This window comes from Ambystoma mexicanum, chromosome 3p, assembly GCF_040938575.1.
Source record: "Ambystoma mexicanum isolate Mex_15411 chromosome 3p, UKY_AmexF1_1, whole genome shotgun sequence".
Lineage (NCBI taxonomy): Eukaryota > Metazoa > Chordata > Amphibia > Caudata > Ambystomatidae > Ambystoma > Ambystoma mexicanum.
The window spans coordinates 1,183,920,670-1,183,941,747 of record NC_090925.1 but is presented as its reverse complement, the minus strand read 5'-3'; the positions used below and the strand labels follow the sequence as shown (position 1 = coordinate 1,183,941,747).

Here is a 21,078-nt window from a genome sequence, read left to right as displayed (position 1 = left end):
GATGTGCATGAGGTGGGGCCAGGAGAACCATTTCCAAATCATGTGCTGGGAAAAACTCCACTGCTACAGGCATATAGACCATCTCCGCAGCTAACGTCCAACAGGAGGTATGATGCACCCAGGTCACCCAACCCACGACCCATACTTACATCGGGACAGTGGTAGGACCAACTTCAACCGAAACACAGTGACATACCCAACCCACCAGGGTTCATACGAGCTGTCAAAAACCTCCAGGCCGACATACCTGTTAGTCACCCTGAAACACCAGCATACTTCTTCCATGCACAGCCAAACCAGGGGATGACCAGAGACCCGGACGACAATATTCCACGAATGACCCGTACGAAAACCCTCCAGCAGAAGATGAACCATCAACCACAGAACCATACTATGAATACGAAAGGTACAGAAGAGACTATGTTAGGCTCATAGAGGATACTTCTGATGACAGAACAATAAAGGGGTAAGACGTGCAAGCATGGTGTCCCGCGTAGTCATTGGATGTACGTGTGGGCAATATGTAACAGCATCAACTTGCCCTTGACTTCCATGTGTGCATTCACGTGCTGAGCAGTTGAAAGCACATTCTGAAGTTATGGTGTTTTCTCAAAAGGTGACATGTTGAAAATTGCAGAATGTATGCTCCTTTCAACCTCCCGCTATGCAGCCCACTCTTTCAGGCTTTTGGGGGCTGTGATTTTGACTATTTCACTAAATGTTGTGACTGGACCATCCATTGGATTTCCAATGGGGTTTGAAATTCATAATTGCACGCAATTCGTCCACTCGGGAGCAATGATTTTTATCGTCCACCAGTGGTGGCTCATTTTTATGGGGTGGAGGGGCACAACCCCTTGCTTTAAGGGCAGACTGTACAGTACATTGTGTGTGCTCCCTGCCTCTGAGCAGGGTCATGCCCCCCCCACCCCTCAATACGTTTGATTCCCAATGTGTACCACATAATAAAAAGAGGCTATTATTATAATTAATGTCAATATTAGTATTATTTTTACACTGCTAGCATAGTTCCTCACTACTGAAAAGAGAAGGGTCCTCTTCTCTTCTGTCAGTCAGTGCGCTCTGCATGGAGCGCCCCTTCCAGCTTGGTCTTGTGGTTGTGGTGTCGGCATGCTGAAGGTGCGAGCAGGAGGTACGTGAAATGTAAATGTGTATATTTTGTAATGTGCTTGTGTGTATGCATGTATGCATGTGTGCATGTGTGCAAGTGGAGTGTCAGTGTGTTCATGTGTCAATGTGTGTGTATTTATCTGAGTGGTATATGCATGCATTGGTGAATGAGAGAGTGCATGTTGTGTGTATGAGAGTGTGTGTGGTTATGAAGAGGGAGCCGGGCTTTAGTTCCCTAAATGATCAGCCCATTCTCTGCTACTCGCTGGCACACGTCAGGTCCCACTCCCTCCTGCCTCACCCAGGCTGCTGCGGAGAGGCCGCCCAGGTCTTTTCATTACGTCCCACCACAATAATGCAGGTGGCATTTACTAAGGGATTCCTATGTAATCTTCCTGGCTTTAAACAGTTGAAAAACCTAGGTGGATTCAGTAGGAATCGATTCCTTTTAAGCCTGCATGAACATCGCAATGCAGAGATCATATCCGCAGAGGAAAAGGGAGGCATAACAGCATTCCACCTTGCTTTTCTCCCGTTTCCCACTATGCCCGTGTTAAAATGAGGCTGAAATAGTATTTGAGGTTTCTTCTGTGATGTTCCTAGGCAAACACTTTTTGATTTTGGTCTTTGCAAAGACACTTGCCATCTCAAAGCATTCAGTGAGCGACTACATAATAACATTATTTGCATATTATAAACCTGCTAAACAGGACTGCGAAATATATTCCACGCAGAAATGTTATGTGAAAAGATTGTATTAGTACATGTTGGGGCATGTTTTAGGTTATAGAGTAGACCCATAAAGCATGTGACATGGAAACTGCAACAAATGGAACAATAATGTTTCCTGATTAGTGTAAGCACTTTTTTTTGGGCAAATTAGGAAATGCATGGAAGCAAAACTCATCCACAAGTCAGCTCTTCTCTACCTGCATAATGTTCAGTTGTGTTTTACATGTGGAACACAACCCATCACTAAATAGTATTATGCAACCTTGATAGTCTGAATAACTACATACACAATGGAAGTTTGCACAATTGCACATTGAATGGGGTGTGCTTATGTGTAATATCACAGATAGGCTTCAGAATGACATGTATTCATGGCGCATGATACGTTGCCAGCTTAGTAATGCAATTGATGGCCTGATTAATACACCGATGCCCAAAGACAGTTCAAGGGCTCTAAGGGACATCTCTTGCTCCCTCGCCTAGAAGCAGCAGTTCCCTCCCTAACCCAGGCTTTCCTACTCCACAGGTTAGCATTTAGTGCTTGCTAACCCCCCACGGTTTCATTTCTATCTTCACTATCAGTGAGGCCCGACAGCAATTTCCTTATCGATCCAGCCTTCCTCTGGGGCTTCCTAGGTTGATCCTATAATATCCAAGATTTTATTCTCTGAGTTGTGGGAGTTTCTACCTTTCAGACACTCAAGTCCAAATCTCTCTACTTCCTTTCACACTGATGTTCCTCTCCTTGCATTTCACTGCTGTTCTACTTTCCTCCGGCTACTCTCCCTCTTCCAAATCCACCCACCTTCTCCCCTCTCTCTCCCGTCCCTTTCCTTTTATGTACTCAAATGTTCCTTTATCTACTACCTAACTCCAACCTATCATCTTACTCCCTACTATTCACTGTCCCTCAAACTACTACTACTACTAACACCTCTCCACACTACTCTCACCTTTCCATATGGTTACTGCTCACTCCCCAACACTACTACTACTCCCTCCTCCACACCACTACTACTCCTTCCTCCACACCACTACTACTCCTTCCTCCACACTACTACTACGTCCCCCTCCTCACCTTCTACTCATTCAACCTCCTTTCACCCTCTTATTCACCGTCCACTCACACTCTTGACTTTCTCTGACACCCTCACCTACCCACCTTCCACACACACTCAGAACATAGTACCACTTGCTCTTGCCAACCAATACCTCGCCTTGTCTGTGAATTGCCTCCACGCTGCAATCCACCAACCATTCTCCTTATGGTCTCTTGGTCTGCAACCTGCTCCACCTGAACAATCCACACCTTTCAATTTCCTGTCCCCCTTCTTATGCTACCCCTTTCTCCCCCATTGAAGTTCTTGCCCTAGCCGAACGTCACTATAGCCAAAAACACAAAATAAACCCTTCAAATGCATCCAATCAGCATACGATAAAAGACACATCTTTCATTATGACTAGGATTTGCAATCCACCAAATAGATTCCTCTATAAAATAATCAACCAGGTATTTGGGGTCTAGTGGTTCTTCCATCCAACCTGACTAGTCCTAATCCTCCACATTGCGGTTTGTCACCAACTTGAGGAGCCCAATTGCAATTGGCTATTTCTTGGACTGCTCTGTGCAGAATCGAGCCAGGTGTATAAGCATAACACTTTAACACCTCTGGCAGAGGAGGTCAGGACCTATGGCAGGCCATTGGGCTAGAGCATCTTGTCTTGGATTCATTAGTCGAATTTGAGGGACCTGGTCATCTCATTGTGAGGTTTTTGTCCGATCTTCAGGTTCCTGGTTTGGACTCACTGGATTTCTTACCTCTCCCGTTAACTTTGCGAGAATACATGGCCATTCGGTGTGCAATGGCTGCTTGAATTGCCCTTGCAAGGGTTGCTCCAGGATCAGCATTGTCTTCACTTCTTCAAAGGTTTTGTTAGCCAACAATGTGTTTAATAGAACTCTTTCTCAATAAGACATTTGGCGAGGTGTACTTCTTCTGTCAGGCATAGCTGTTTTAGCTGTATATGGTATTGTTCTCGATCTTGTCCCAGCCGTTCCAGTATACCCATTTTCAATTCTTCATACAGTGTTCTCCCATCTGGATCGAGAGCTTGAAAGTCTTTCTGTAAGCAATGGCACAATATAACTGGCCGACTGATCCTTGTGAAATCCTGCAGTTTTTATCACCCTTTCAAAGTTCACAAAGAACACAGCAGAGTCCTCTACATTATGTAATCTCTGCAATATAGCTGGCAGCACTGTAGGCTGTTCTCTTTCTTTTGGGATAAGCCCCTTTGCAGGATAAGGGTCTCCTGGTGTTGGCAGATGATAGCCAGTTGGCCTTGAATAAATCATTCAAGGATGGTGGGCCTATTTCTGTTGTCCTGGACCGAACACTTCAATGCAGGGAGAAAGGTTGACTTTCTCTTCTTCCTCACCCTGTTTATTATGCTTTCTGCATTTCTTCAAAGCTGGACAACTTGTGTTGCTTAGTAGCCAACTGCCACTGGCTTGGGCTAGCTTAAACTGGCTGGTTATCCCTTATGCCTCTCTGATCCATTCCACACATATTTTCCTGGGGCTTCTGCTGGTATGGTTGATTTTCTTGGAAAACTGGATTGATCTGTCTTGGTGACTCTGCGGAGTCTTCTGATTCTTCTGACATTGGATCCATGGTGAGGAATTCCAACTGTCCTCCAAGATCCCAATCTGTCCAATATAGCAGTGCAGTACTTGCAGTTAATAAAGATTATCCAGGCACTGATCTCTCATCTGCGTTCCTTCTTCCATGGACAGCCTCTTTTTCTGGGCTTGCTGGATGCCACAATGACACCATGTGTCAGAGATGGTTTGATGAACACACCAGAACCTGGGGACAGTTCAAGGGTTTGTATTCCAATGTGTATAAGGGCTCTAAGAGCCACCCCATGCTTTCTCATCTCGAAGAATCATTTCCCTCCATAACCCAGGTATCCCTAGTACCCAGCATATCATTTAGTGTTTCTCAAACCCAACTGTCTAATGTCTATCTTCATTGTTAGTGAGAGCCTAAAGGCAATAACTCTGACTATCTAGCCTCCTTCTGGAACTTTGTAGGTAGCTCCTGCACTATCCAAGGATAAATACTCAATGTTTCAGGGATTTCTGCCTTTCATATACTCGGTCCCCAATCTGTCTATATCCTTTCACACTCTGATGTTCCTCTACCTGTTTCACATTGCTGTTCTTCACTCTTCATGCTACTCCCATTCTTGCAACTCCACCTACCTGCCCTCATCTCTCTCTCTCTCTCTCCTCCCCTTCTTTTTCTATCTCTCTGATATTCCTATCTCATGTATGTACCTTGACCCCTCTGATCTTACTTCCTACAGCTCGCTCTCCCTCAAAATACAACTCCTCACCCCTCTCCACACTACTGGTACTCTCTCCTTTCCACACCACCACTATTCCCTCCTCCACATTACTAATCCCATCACAACACCACTACTAATCCTTCCTCCACACTACTACTCCACATTCCAATCTACCAGCCTTCCTCCTTATGCTCCCTGGTTCTGCAACCTCCTCCACCTATGATCTCACCCGAAAAAGGCACACTTTCTTGTTCCCAGCCCCACTTCCTTCTTATCCTGCCCATCCTTCTCCTATTGGACTTTTTGCACTAGCCAATGTCGTCCTGAACTCATATTTGACAAAATACATTTTTTCCATGTGGGGCTGCCATGCTGGGAATATTCGACCCGCTTCGTGTTAGGGGGCCGCATTGTCACACATTCCATTTTGTTTTTAGGAAGACATTCCACAGTAAGTCCATGAGAGGTTGGTTATCTTAGGCAGCTCTGGTGCAGCTGTTGGAGCTCAGCATGCGGCTGTGTTGGGGAATAGTGAGAGGCATCCCTGGCATCTGCACAGGCTTTCTGTCACTTCATTCAGTGGTTTCTTGCTCCTTGCTGGCCACAGCAGTCTGATGATTGTATTTGTCTGATGGGAGTCTCTGGTGGGCTGCTGTCTTGTGGATGGTCTGCCCAGACTTTGGCTGCATCCTGCTGTGGTGTAAAAGGACAAGAAATACACTGTCCTGCATTTTCAGGAGTTATGGGGTGATCCACAGTGCTACTGTTGAGACACATACAGGCACTTAGGGAGGCGACAGGAACTGGCGCCCGCCAGGTAGGAAGGTCTTCAGATTCCACGCTGATAAGCCTCACATCTAAAGATGAGAGGCGTGCCCATTCTCCTTTGACAACATCAGGTTACTGAATAGCCCTCTGTACAGCATTCACGTTAGTGAAAAAAGTATAACATAAATCTGCCTGTCTAAAATAATGTCTCCCTTTTGTGTAAGCGAAAAAACTGTGCAGTAACAAAGAGGCAGTCCTTTTTTAACGATGCAATTTGCATGCAGGGGACCCCCAACATCAGCCAGTAAGATGGCTCAGTGGGTTGAACACTCATTGCTGTGATCTGTGTTTGATCTTCATGTTGCAGGCTCGAATCCTGACACGGTTGATAAATGAGTACCAATTTTGATTGGGTAATAATAGTAATGCATGTGAATATATCCTATGTAAAGCAATTTAGATTGAAGCGCTATAAAAAAAAACTAATTATTATTATTATTATGAGCTGTTGGGTCACCACAAAGCAATTTTGTATATTTACATAACAGTGTGGAAAAAAAAGAGTCAAAAAAGACAAAACACACAAATCATCTATACTCCTTCATTTTACTCTCCATTTTCTACATGTAAATGGCTCCTGAAAATTACACTTTGCTGAAAATTACACTTTGCAAACAGCAGTATACAACGGATTCCTGTTGACTTCGTCTGCTTTTAGCAAGTGGCAAATGCAATTGGATTTCACAAGAATCCAATATTTTAAAGCCAGAATGAAAATGCATGCTGGCATTAAAACATGTGCTCTTTGAAGTCGGAGTGGGAAAGACCAGTGGACATGTTAATTCAGTTTTGCGCTCGTTCCCCATTCAAAGGGAGGTAAAATGCCCTGGAGTAAGGTGTGAATGGCTAACATCATGCTTTAACAGCGTAACCTTGCACTTCAGGGCTTAGAAAATGAGTCTCAAAGGGAGAAATTCGGAAATCAGTAAAATTATATGGGCTGATTTTAATTGTGCACATTCCTATGAAAAACTCCATTGATTTTACTATTTGGGGGATTGAAAATGCTAGCCCTATTGAAAGATGTGTCTCGTATGTTATGCTGATTAGATGGATTCCAAGTGTTTAATTTGTGTTTTTTATTTATTTATTTATTTATTACATTTATAAAGCGTGCCTAGCCCTCAGGCATCTGGGCGCTTGACTTAAGGATACGGTTACATATACATGAATTGACTTAAGAATAAGGTTACATAAGCGTTAATTGATTTAAGAATTTGGTTATGTTGCTTAACATAGCTTAATCACTTGTGCAAAGAAGGGTACAGTATCAGGTGAGTTACAGTGATGTATTATGTTAGTGTTGTATATGGACATTAGGTGACTACAAAGTTACAGAGATGTACCTTATAGTATTGTATACAAACATAAGGCGCTTGGTATTAAGATGCATTGTTCACCGTAGTGATAGTCTATGTGACAGGCCCAATTTGTTGTGATTTAAGCAAATAGAAGCATTCCTCTGAGGCGTGCAAGGGGGTTGGTTGAGTGGTATAGTTGCACAGGCCGGCTTGCTGGAGCCAAGGAAGGGTGGGCGTAGTTGGGTGTGATGGGATGCCGTAGGTCTAGTGGAAGACGAGGTCGGTGCATAGTACTGAAACTAATTAACAGAAGCTATGCTAATTCCTGGTGTCCTGGTTAAAAAGCCAAGTTTTCAGTTTTTTTCTGAAGGACCATAGGGAGGGGTCCGTCCTTAGGTCAGGTGGTAGGGTGTTCAGTAGTTAGTTGCAAGAACGGGGAAACTGGAGCCGCCCTTTTATGTCTTTTGAATCTTTTTGATTTCAGTTGCCCTTGGTAGGCTGAATGGGTAGGTCTAGCAGACTGCATTATTGAGATCATGTTGGATAGGTAGCGCAGAGACAATACTTCAAATTGAATGCGCTCTCTGACTGCTAGCCAATTAATATTTCTCCTGGCTGCGGAGAAGTGGTCTGACTTAGGAATATTGAGGGCCGCTCTAATAGTGTTGTTTTGAGTGGTTTGGAGCTTTCTAATGTTTTTTGTAGAAGTACCAGCGAAGATGGCATTACAGTAGTCTATCCTTGAAAGGATTAGAGCACTAGCTAGTGTGATGCGGTTGTCCACCGTGAGGGAGGGTCTGCACTATATTGACTATAGTGATGTTTTTTTCAACGACATTAGGCTTGTCCAGGCTAAAGAAATATAAAAAAAAGTACATCTCACATTGCTTATTATGTATCATGTACCAGATTTCCATATTGCTTTTTTAAAAAATCTATAGTGCTTGCTGCTTTTATAAAGCTATTGTCATCTTGTTGTTTACCCCATTCAAATAATGCCCACATTCTAATTGTTTCATTGTGTTTATGGTGGAACAACATAAAATATGGCCTACTGGATAGTGCAGACTCAATTCATGTGCTTCAACACAAAAGGCTCCACATCAAGGTATAGTTTAAAGAATTATGCAGCATCCTCAAATCTTGCCCCGTTCCCCAATATGTCAACCAGATCCCTTAAGAAGAAATCCAGTAGGTCAAAATAGGAGGCACACTCCCAGCTTAATCTTCACACTGAATTGATTGGTTGTCTCTGACCACCAGTCTGGCTTCAGAGCTGCCAGAAGCACAGAAACTGCTCTCCTGAACATCCGTGAAGACCTGCTCTCCAAGCTTGGCTCCAATTCCCCGTGTCCTCATCTTACTTGATTTCTCTTCTGCCTTTGACACGGTCAACCATGCCATCCTGCTCAACCGTCTCCATGATAACCTGGGTATCACCGATCAGGCCCTGGCTTGGCTGACCTCCTTCCTCTATGATTTTCCCTCCCAGGTCCAACTTGTGTCCTTCCTCTCCTCTATCTCTATCTCTACCCGTGGTGTTCCCCAGGGGTCTAACCTCTCTCCCTGCATGTTCAACCAATACCAGGCACTTCTTGCCCACCACACTGCTGCTCTCTGACCCAACTTTCAGTGTGATGCGGATGACACGCTCATTTTCAGGCTCCCTTCCACCATCTCGTCTCCTTCTCTCATGTCTGACTGTCTGTCTGCTATCCAGGAGTGGTGTGCCGCCAACAATCTTTGCCTTAATGCCAGTAAGAATGAGATTCTCCTCATTGGCACACCTGCTCCCTCCTTTCCTGTCACTCTCTGACCAGCCTCTCTTGGCTCTCTTGCTTCTCCCACCTGTGAGACTAAAATCCTCGGGGTCATCTTCAACTCCACTCTCTCCTTCTCTCCTTACATCTCTGATGTCTCTAAGAAGTCACACTACCAGCTGCACCTCCTCAGAGGTATTCTTCCTTTCCTCTCCTTCCCCCAGAAGCTCACTGTCTCCAGAGCTCGGTTCTCTCTAGGGTGGACTACTGCAACAGCCTCTTTCTAAATGTGCCTGCTTCTACTCTCCGCCCTCTACAACTCATCCACAACAGGACTGCAAGACTTGTCCTTGGCCTCAAGCCCAGGGATTGTATCTCTCCAGGACTGAAATCTCTGCACTGGCTCCCAGTGGCTGCGAAGATTAAGTTCAAAACCCTCTGCATTGTCCACAAGGCCTTCTGGAGCCTCAATAACTTCAACTCTCTCTTCCTAACTATCTTCCTTCTCGAGCTCTTCGCTCAAATGCCTCCAACTCCCTCAGAGTCAGTCGCTTCTCCAAGCAGCGACTTGGTGGTAGATCTCTTTCTTCGGCTGGGGCCTCCCTCTGGAACAGCCTCCCTGCCTCCCTGAAACTTGAGGAGAACCATCTCCGGTTCCGGAAGCACCTCAAGACCTTCCTCTTTGCGTCTGCTTTCTCTCCTCCTCTCCAATGCTGAACTCCTGACTGAAATTGCAATGGTCACCTGGCTACTCTCTGATCTCGGGCCCAGGTCCCCTCCCCCACCAACAGTACACCTGCACTGCTTCCCATGCAACCCCTGCACTTGGGGGCTGTTTCTGTATCCCTACAGTCCCCCCAGCTCTTGATGTCAGCACTTACCACTAGCTGGCTGCACTTTTTACCTATTGTTATTATTTATTTGTATTTATTTTTTACTGTTGATCCTATGTATTGCACTGCCCTTTCCCCCTGCATGTTCCCTTTCTCCCTCCCCTGCACTTGCACGATCTGAATGTCACCTGGCCTAGTAAGATCGTTGCCTTTGTCTTCCCTCTGTTCCCCCTCCCTTGCCTCGTCGCGCCTTGAAACTCTTGTGTATAGGCGCGTCATAAATGGCATATCATATAATATCATATCACTGCAAACAGCACCTCCTGGGGTGCAGAGTACTAGGGATGTCCTTGAGAAATACACCAATGGTTGTTGTATGCTTAATTCATGTGGACTAAACCTAGAGCAAACCTGGAAATGTCGTGAACTTGCCCTTGAGCAAATCTTTGTGATCACATTTGCATGTGATAATCTCAGATCTCTGGCTCCAGGCATCTCCACATTTCCTCCAGTCTTATGTTTTGTGAATCGGGCATCAAGCAGCAGTTACAAAACTGAGATGCACACATACATTTTGCAATTTTCCCAAGGCAAATATTTATAAACGATGCAAGCAAGTGGAGTCACGGCGGCATAACATCTCCAATTGTGATGTTCTAATTAGAGAATATAAGAAGGGTTATCCAGATTGTAGACTTTATTTCTCATTTCAATTTTGGAGCATGATTTTTAGTGCAGAGTCCACGGTGCTTAGTACAGCTGCCTATCATATCTGGCATTTGTATCGAATTTTTAAAGTCAATTGAATGATTCTATTCTCTGGGGGAATTAACTTATTGTAGGATATGAAAGGGTGTTGGGAGGACTAAGCTGCACATTCTATGGTCTATGTAAGTCAGGTTTTAGACAACAATGTATTAGTTTGCACTTGGTATGTTGTAATGAATTGTGCGATTGTAATATTGTTTTGTAATTTTAAGACAGTGTAAAAGGATTGACTAGTTCACCCAAACGCACTTAAATAAATAAAATAAACCGAGCAATAGTGTACAGACACTACAACAAAAGGTGTCAGAACATTCTAATTTAAATTCAGTTTGTAACACCGTAAACTGAGCGTGTGTATAAAAATGCCATGATTATTCAAATGTAGGGTGTGTGGCATGCGTTGGCATAAGCAGAGTTCCAGCTCGTGTAGCTTGCTTCTATATTTGGGTGTTAGTACATGAACAGAGTGTTGGAAGTGCACCAGAAGGCCAGGATTGCTTTATTACAAACATTGCTGACTCTCCTGGGCATGCAGAGTTCTTACTGAAGCAAAACTATTCATTTCATGGTTCATAATTCTTAGCAGGAGGCTCCCATACATGGGGATGAGGAGCCTTCATGGTCTATTTCTAACTCTTCGGGGCAAACTCCATTCATCAGCTGATGCTTGGTTACACATGGGCACAGTAGCGCTATAACTAGTGACACAACACTTCAAATCGACTTACTCTGAGCGTCTCAAGGCTCTCTTCAATCTCGACGACTTGGTTGATGTCATTGGTGATGGCAGTGATGACTTTGTCTATGACATGCACAACGCCGTTTGTAGCATGGTGGTCAGCTTTTATTAGTCTTGCACAGTTCACCGTCACAATCTGCAGGTAAAGCAATGCAGGAACATGAATCAGATTAATGCCATTTACTATGGCAATTAGTAAACATATACACAGACATGAGCTTTAATGGAAAGAAATACACTTGAAGATTGTACTAATGCCTGAGCTGAAATATAATCCTCCTTGCTGCCATAAACTGTTTTATCATGGGGTTGGTCAGTATTAGTATAAATATATCAATGTTTCCACATGTTTTTAATGCAATCCCAACTGGATTTTCAACGTGTTTTTGAAGGATTTCCCAGCTCAGCTACAGCACAAACCTCTATTTATCCTGCTGCTGGAAAAGGTTGTAGCTCTGGGTAGCTGCTTTGCAGTAAACTAATTTATGTTGTGACAGGTTTTAAAGCCAGCCTACCTGTTGATTTTCAAGTGTTTATGCTCCCCATACCAACATTTCTCCTGCCACTGTCTCCACTGTCTCCACATCTGGGGCAAATTCAGGTGTGTTTTCAAGTCCGTACTCTATATTCTCGGTCGGAAGACTGTCCTGGAACTTAGCATTTTATTTATTTATGTATTGGATGTCTATAAGGCACTTATACAACAAGAAAGTGTTTCAAAGCGCCACAAGGCACAAGGGAAGGGAACAAGGGAAAAAAAAACATTTAAATTGGCAGTGAATAAATAGAAAATGGACAGCGGGCCCACTAGGCCTTGTGACATTTGGAGTGTTCAAGTGCAGTGAAAAAAAATAAAAAAGGAAAATAAATGGGTGGTAGGATGGGAGTAAGTGCAATTAGGGTCCACAAGGGGGAGGAAGTGCCAGAGGTTCTCGTTGGGAGGCAGCAGGTAAGTGCATGACCCGGAGACATACCAGGTGGAGAGGGAGGTCTACCACCCAACAGGTAAGTGCAGAGCAGAGGCAAACCACACTACAGGGCAGTGTAGGAGGGTACTGGGGGTGACCGGGACCCTATTGAATTCTTGAGGCATCAGGCCCCCAACCTCAGTGACAGAGGGGATGTTAGCACAGGAGAGGGAGCGGGAAGGAGGAGGAGAAGAGAAAGGTCTTGAGTTGTTTGTGGATCGTGAGGTGGTCCGGTTCAAGACTGAGAGAGAGGGGGTGGCTGTTCCATAGGGGGAGCCAGCTGAGGAAAGAGATCTGCCCCCAACTCTCTGCATGGAGAAGCGTTTGATCAGTAGAGAGTTAAAGCAAGACAAGCAAAGGGATCTGGCAGGAGAGTATTTAGGCATCAGGCCCCCAACCTCAGTGACAGAGGGGATGTTAGCACAGGAGAGGGAGCGGGAAGGAGGAGGAGAAGAGAAAGGTCTTGAGTTGTTTGTGGATCGTGAGGTGGTCCGGTTCAAGACTGAGAGAGAGGGGGTGGCTGTTCCATAGGGGGAGCCAGCTGAGGAAAGAGATCTGCCCCCAACTCTCTGCATGGAGAAGCGTTTGATCAGTAGAGAGTTAAAGCAAGACAAGCAAAGGGATCTGGCAGGAGAGTATTTAGTAAGAGAGAGTTGCAGGTAGATTGGTCCCAGGCACCAGACAGGCTTGTGGATGATGTACACAAGTACTCTTAGGACATATGGGTGATTATGTGAATTAACCACTTGTAACTCCCAACCCCTGCAACTACTGCCCGCACTCATTTGAGGAGCATTCATTCTTTTGCCCCCCTCTCGTTGCAGCAACATGCAGAGACCTGTCAGGCCGTGCACGGCCTGAGTCCAGTATGGAATCTAGCCACTTGCCCCAGAGATTCTCCTGGCTGCCCTGTCTTTAGCTTTGTATTGAATCCAGTCCTCTCCCACGCCATTCTTCCAATGCCAGCACTAACATCTCTTTAATCCCCTGCAGTAGCTTTGCTCCCTGAGCGTCCTTCGTTTCCAAGCCTACGGCATGCACATATTGCACTAAGCATATGCAGAGACCGGCCTCGGCACTGCCTGCAAATGCACAGTTTTGAGATTTCCCTTCGCCATGCCAACGATTGGTATACAGGCAACTGCGCATGTGCAGAATCCAGTATCCACACTCCCCCATACATGCGCCGTCTATCTACTCGGCACAGCTCGATGTGAGCAGTTAACCACAGGAGACAGACACCTCCCATTACATCACTCGTGCTCGTACGCGCTGGGAGTGTGTCTCATCCTCGAAACGCTATAGAACCTAGGTATTTTGGCATCTAGTCCCCTGGCGTTATCCTTCTAAAGCTCACAGTTACATACTTTACTTTTATTTTTGGCCACACGCTATTTTCTAACAAGCATGGAAACCACAGACCTACAGTGTAGCAGACCGGACCATTATTTGAAAACCAGCCACAAATAGTCTCGCCCACTTCTAACTGCCGACAAGGTACACAATCTCTAAGTAAACCTACCTTTCAACACCAATGTTCTCTGTGTACAAGCACACACTATATGTGTGCAACATTGCCACCAGAATACACACTTATATGGGCACAATTCTATTTTCTTTCCAGTTTCCAGTGCCCTACCTCCAGCCTACTAAGAGGAGAACCTGATACACCATACTTATACTGGAGACTACCAAATACAACAACCATTGCTTAGCCAGAAGGCGCCTACGCTGGGTGCCAACATTGTTAAGGTCAGTTAAGGACCGGAATTGAGTTTTCTTTTTAACCTTTTTACGCTGTGCAAATACTCTCATACCACTCAGGTTGCAACTTGCACTTGATAGGAAATCATTAGAGTACCCCCCCTTTTTTAACTCTCCTCCCCTTCCGCTTCTTGTAGGGGAATCCACACCTTGGCTCCAGAAGAAGGCTGACAACTTTCTAAAGCTGAAACGTCTGCAAATTCCAGCACTATTTGTTGTCTTTATGAACTTTGGACTATGATTTGTTTTCCTGACATCGACCCATTACAAGGTCACCCTTTAGCCTGGCTCTGGTAGACCTTCCCAAGGTCTTTTCCTTCCTAGACTATTCATATCACTTATGCCTTCTCTAGGATGTTGAAAATGAACAAAGTATAAGTGTTTACATAGGTTACCAACATTGCAGTATTAGGTACTCCGATGTGGTTAATATACATGTGCACTTATTGTTACATGTCACATTGCTTTGCATTAATTTGCCTTTTTGCATGACGTAATGTCTACTGTGGACTCTCTGCCTATATAGTCCACAGTATTGTCTTAACATTGCATTGTTCTGCACTAATTTGATTTCCTGCATGAAGTAATGCTTGTTGTGAACTCCTTGCTTATGTTGTTCACACTTTGTTTTTGGACCAAGTAATTCTGATCTGTGAACAGAGGGAATTAACTATGTCACCCTTGTTTGGCTACAGGTTTACTTCTGCTCCATATTAGTCAACAATTTGAAAAATAAATTGAGTTCAGCACACTGTAAGGCTGACTTACATCACCAAAATTGAGTGTATGTTTGTATTTTTGCACAATTACACATTACATGGTATAAGTAATAATTGCCTACTAATGTCGTGGACTAAAATTGACTAATTTGCACTGAATCACGTTGCAAGTATAAAACTACCACAGGCCGGACACCCTCCCCCTGCACCCTTGTCTGCATCTATTTAGAGCCCAGAGTCCTGTTCTTGTATTGGACCATCCCTCCAGTTACCCATGGGGCTAAGGTGATCATGTTGCAGGAGACCCATTTGATGGGGAGGGCCAACGAGAAGGTCACAAAATCCTGGGGCTCCATCAAATATTACATCTCATACTCTAATTATTTGGCGGGGGTAATGACACTGATTCACAAGGTACTACGATTTTACTTGTAGGAATTGGTGGTCAATCCAGGGTGTAGATTTGTCATCATGACGGGAAGTTGGGCCCATGGTCTGGTGACATTTGGGAACATTTATGGTCCCAATGTTGATGATCCCGGCTTCTTTGCATCCCTACTCTCCAGCTACAAGTATATGCACACAAATATTATTTGGACAGGAGATCTGAATGTTGTCAAGGAAAAGCTGCTGGATAGATCAGGGGTGAGCACCATTCCAGGCTGTGGTCCAAGTGGGAGGGTGCATGGTGCAACTGGGGCTAGTGGATGTGTGGAAAGTGTTGGATACAGGGTTTATGGAGTTCTCCTTCTACTCACCAGTGCACAGGATGTCATCCAGGCTAGATTACATTTTTGCTGGTCTGTATTTGATGAGGATGATGAAGGACTGCATGCTGCTCCCAAGAATGCTATCAGATCATTCTCCGGTCCTGTGGTCTCTGGAACTGGGGAGGGAGAAGGTACCCAGGCCAGGTGGAGTTTTAAAGCGATGACCCTGGCGGATTAAGTGTTTTGCAGAGAGGTGGCTGATCTGGTGCGTCTTTATTTTAAGGAGAACCTGGGCTCTGTTGACTCAATGGTGTCTATCTGGAGGCATTTAAAGTTGTCCTGCGGGCGAGGTGTATGTCCCTGGAAATGTGTATGTTGAAAACAATCATGAGGCAATTAACAAGTCTGGGAGTGGAGCTTAAGTTAATCGAGGTTATGCTGGCTGATGCGGAGGATGCTAGGGTTGAATTGGAGGTGAAACTGGGCCAGTTCAGGGATCTGGCAGAAAGGGAGGTCAAACACCTGACCCGACCGGTGATGGTGAGGAGATATGGTGAGGGGGTAGACCAGGGTATCTACTGGTGGCCATGTTATGTGGGAGGAGAGGAGCCCCAGACATTGCAGCGATTTGCGATCCAGAAGGGGGTGTGGTGGCGGCTCCGAAGGATATACTAGATGCTTTTGGTCTGTACTTTAGAGATATTTATGCCTCAAGGAGTGGGGTGGAGATGGGGGATATGGCCAAATATCTTGAATCCTCTGAGCTGCCTATACTTGGCCCAGAGGCAAGAGAGGTTCTGGCAAGGCCTGTTTCAGTGGAGGATATATTGGCGGCTGTGAGGGCTCAGCCGTCAGCTAACGCACCCCGGTTGGATGGGATAGTCGCGTAATTCTATAGGGAGATGGGTCCGGAGTTGGCCAAGCACATGGTAGGAGTGTGGGAGGATGCATTGGAGGTTGGTTGACTGCCCCCTTGCTTTGTGAAGCAGTGATAGTTCTAGTTTCGATGGATGGGAAGGACCACTTAGACTGCACATTGTAGCGCCCAAAATCTTTGTTGAATTTGGATGCAAAGATTTTTGCAAAAATCCCCGAGGACCGGTTGCTCCCATTTTTTTCGGATTTGGTATATGTGGATCAGTCGGGTTTTGTCCCCGGGAAGTTGATGGCGTTAAATCTTCCAGATTCTTCTCCATATTGGCTCAGATTGACCTGAGGGTGCACTCTGTCTGTCACAGGTTTCCCCCCTTCTCACCTGTCTATGTTGCCTGATGTCCTCCTTGGGTGGATTCTTCTTTTGTATGGTTCGGGACTTAAATAAGCCAGCTCGGCCGTCCTCGGCTTCCAGATTACGTTCAGCTTCGATGTCCAGGATCACGGGAAACTCCAGGAGGAGAAGGTGTTGGGGGTGCGCGGAAGCGGCACAGAGATTCCGGGAAGTAGAAAAGAAAGAAGAAGTTGAAAGAAGGGAATCCAGGAGCCAGGAAATAGCAAGTTGCGCTAGAGGAGTTTGGAACACACGTCCGATCACAGCTAGCAGCAGCGTTGAGACGCGCGGGGCCGCGGGGGTGTGGCTTCTTTATAGAGGATGCTGCGTAGAACGTGAAGACTGGCGAGCAGCGTGCTGAGCTTGCCGCCATGTTGGTAGTATTATGGAGTGCAAGGCCCGACGTGACAGGGACCAGGAAGCCCAGAAGAGGCGAATTCGATGGTTCATGACAGCATGCCTCCTCTGGAAACTCATTCCACCGGGTTTGCCCGGGTGTATGAGATGGAACCTTCTGAGTAGTATGGGGGTATTTACATTTGAGATAGGTTCCCAAGTGTGTTCACTAGGGGGATATCCTTTCCACTCCACTAGGTACTGAGGTTTGCCACTTCTATATCTAGAATCGCAAATCCTTGAGACCTCATACTCCAGTTGGTCATTGATGATTAATGGTTTGGGCCGAAGGTTAGTTCGAGAGGTCTGAACATATGGCTTTATTAAGGACGTGTGAAGGACTGGGTGGATTTTCTTCCAGGAGTCTGGAAGCTTGAGTCGGTAGGCCACTGGGTTGATGATTTCCTTTATAAGGAATGGCCCATAATATAGAGGAGCCAACCAATTTGGTCGCAAATGCCGTGGTAGTAGTTTCGAGGACAGCCAAACCTTATCCTCTATTGTGTAGGAGGGGCTAGGTCTTTTTTGGAATTTGCATACAGTTTGGTCTGGGTCCTGGCCTTTTCTAATTGTTCTTTGGCTTCTCTTTGGACATTAATGAGCATTTCAATCCAGGAATCGACTGTTGGAACTGGTGTAGGATGAGGAAGGATGGAGGGTAGAACCGAAGGGTGGAATCCTTGGCTACAGAAAAAAGGACTGGTCTTAATAACAGAGTGGTCCAAATTATTATAGGCAAATTCTGCCACTGGTATTAAGAGGGACCAATCATCCTGGACCTTGGTAGCGAAGCAACGGAGGTATTGTTCCAAGGTTTGGTTTACGTGCTCTATTTCTCTGTTGGTTTGTGGATGATATCCCGAGGAAAGAGCGCTTTGGATTCCTAGTATTTGGCAAAGATGTTTCCAGAACTGGGAAATGTATTGGGGCCCTCTGTCTGATATGATCTTGGAAGGGAGTCCATGCAGTCGGAAAATGTGTTCCAGGAAATTTCCAGCAAGTTCTGACGAGGATGGTAGTTTAAACAGAGGTGTAAAATGGGCCACATGGGTGAACAAATCAATGGTAACCATGATGGTTGTGTATCCCCTGGAAGGTGGTAATTCCACAATGAAATCTGTTGCTATGCATTCCCAAGGCCTCGTTGGAAGTGGAGGTTGCTGCAATAAATCTGCTGGTCTCTTATTGTCATGTTTGTTTTGATTACAGACAGAGCATGCCTGGATATACTTTTGTACATCAGTTTTCACTCCAGGCCACCAAAATTGCCTTTGTATTAATCGGAGGGTATTGGTAATACCACGGTGCCCGGAGTAAAGAGTATCGTGACAGAGATTTATTATCCTTTGCTGTAGTTTTTGTGTTGGGATGACCAAGGCATTGTCTTTGAACAAGTATCCATCTTTGGTCTTCAGTTTCCACTGATTCCTGTCTGAGATACCTTTCCAGAGTTCCGAGGATTGAGTCTGACTGCGGACTTCATCTAGGAGGCTGGTCGCCTGGGCTACAATTATTGTGTGGGGAAACATCTTGGGAAATGCTCGATCATCAGGAGGTTCAGAGTCAGGGCGCCGAGACAAGGCGTCAGCAATTGCGTTTTGTGTTCCCGGAACATGGTGAATTTGGAACTGGTATTAAGCAAAGAAGAACGCCCAACCGGCCTGGCGGCTGTTCCTGCATTCCAGGGCCTGTAACACTTGGAGATTTCGATGGTCCGTCCGAACCTGGACAGGATGTTTAGCTCCTAGAAGTAAATGACGCCACTCGGTGAAGGCTTGGCGGATGGCTAGAAGTTCCTTTTCTAAGACTGAGTAGTGAGGCTCACTGGAGGTCAATGTTCATGAAAGATAGGCAATAGAATGTTCCAGCCCGTCATCTAGTTCCTGTTTCATAACTGCTTTGATGGCATAGTTAGAGGCATCTGTTTCCACTAAGAATGGTCGATTTATATCAGGTTGAACCAGGATGGGGGCTTGTGTAAATTCTGTTTTTAGGAGTTGGAAGTCCTTCTCCTGGGCTGGGGTCCATTGATAGGGAGTATCTTTTTTCAACAAGGAGATGATCGGTTGAACAATTTCGGAGAAGGATGGTATAAACCTCCAATAGAAATTGGCCAAGCCCAGGAAAGATTGGATCTGTTTTACGGAGGTCGGAGTTGGCCAGGATAGTATGGCTTTAACCTTGGATTGATCCATGCCTATGCCATCTGGACTAAGGAAAAATCCTAGATAGTGAACAGTGGAAACATGAAAAAGGCATTTCTCTGGTTTTGCTAGAAGCTTGTGTTCACGTTGCCGTTGTAACACTGATTTAACATGTTCTTCGTGCTTGAGAGGATCCTTAGAGAATATCAAAATATCGTCCAAGTAGACGATGACGAAAAGAAATAGCATATCCGAAAACACCCGGCCATGAAGCGTTGGAAGATTGCCGGAGCATTAGAGAGTCCAAAGGGCATGACCAAGTATTCGTAATGACCGAAGGGTGTTCTGAAGGCTGTCTTCCATTCGTCACCTTCTCTAATACGAATCAAGTGATTAGCACCCCTAAGATCCAATTTGGTGAATATTACGGCTCCTCTTACGGCTTCCAGGATATCCGAGATCAAGAGTAATGGATAACGATCCTTAAGGGTGCACTGATTAAGACCTCGATAATCAAGACAAGGTCTGAGTTCCTTGGTGTCTTTTTTAGGAACAAAGAATAATGAATCTCCAGCCAGAGACTTGGATGGGCATATGGTGCCATTTTTTAGGTTAGTATCTAGGTATTCACGAAGGGCCTTTTTGTCTGGTTCAGACAGGATGAACATCCTGCCAAAGGGAATCACAGCTGAAGGTTCAGTCTCAATAGCACAGTCCTCGGGCCTATGGGTTGGCAGGGTTTGGACAATAGCAGAAGAGAACACATCAGCGTATTCCTGGTAGGTTTTAGGAACCTGGATGATGTTGGAGACCTTAAGAGGATCTTGCTGAGTTGTTGAATGTTATCTGATGTAGTCGGTGAAGGATCCTGGAGCAGACAATGGGACATACAAAAGTCGGAACCTAAGAACAGGGAACCAGCTGTCCAATTGATGTATGGGTTGTGTTTCTGCAGCCAGGGCATTCCAAAACCATTGGGTAATGGGCAGATTTTATGATGTCAAACTTTATCCTTTCTCGATGATGGTCTATAGTAAGCTCAATTACCTTAGTCTGAAGAATTATGGGTCCAGAAGATAGAGGTCTTCCATCAATTGCTTCCACTCATTGCTGGACGTTCTGGGATTCGTAAGGAATATGGTGTTTAAGGACCCATTCCTGATCTATTAATATACCCATGGCCCCACAGTCCACTAGTGCCAGAATGGGGTATGATTCCTTCTCATATGGCGATAGAAAAGTCTGTAAGACTACCAGGGAGTTTTGTCCAGGAGAGTTCAAGGATGGTATAGATGTGGAGCCTGCATCTCTCTCCCGAAACTGAGCTCCATATAGGATCGGGAGCTGACGTTTGCCGAACGCCGTGGAGGGGCCAAGGGACATTCTCTGACTAAATGCTTGCCCGAGGCACAGTACATGCATAAGCCAGTATGGATCCTTCTCAGCCTTTCTTGAGGGGATATGGGTCCATGGAAGGCCCCTAGCTGAATGGGTTCGGGTTCACTTGTAGGAGCAGGAGAATCCTCGGATTTTGAAGGGCTTGCAAGAGGATTTTTTTGGATGGTTGACTTGGTCTTCCTTTTCTCTGCCTTTCTTTCCTGGATTTCGGAAATCAATTTGTAGAGCAAGATCCATAAGTGCCTGGTAAGAACTAGGACGTGCTA

At 45.3% G+C, this 21,078-nt stretch overlaps 1 protein-coding gene across 1 annotated transcript in view; it reads right to left on the bottom strand.

The window, feature by feature from the left end:
* Window positions 1-21,078, bottom strand: part of TGFBI (transforming growth factor beta induced) — a 263,409-nt gene that overhangs the window by 86,552 nt on the left and 155,779 nt on the right. Inside the window, exon 6 of the mRNA XM_069652603.1 lies at window positions 11,436-11,582. Coding sequence (XP_069508704.1) covers window positions 11,436-11,582 — 147 coding nt within the window. The remainder of the gene's footprint in view (window positions 1-11,435; window positions 11,583-21,078) is intronic.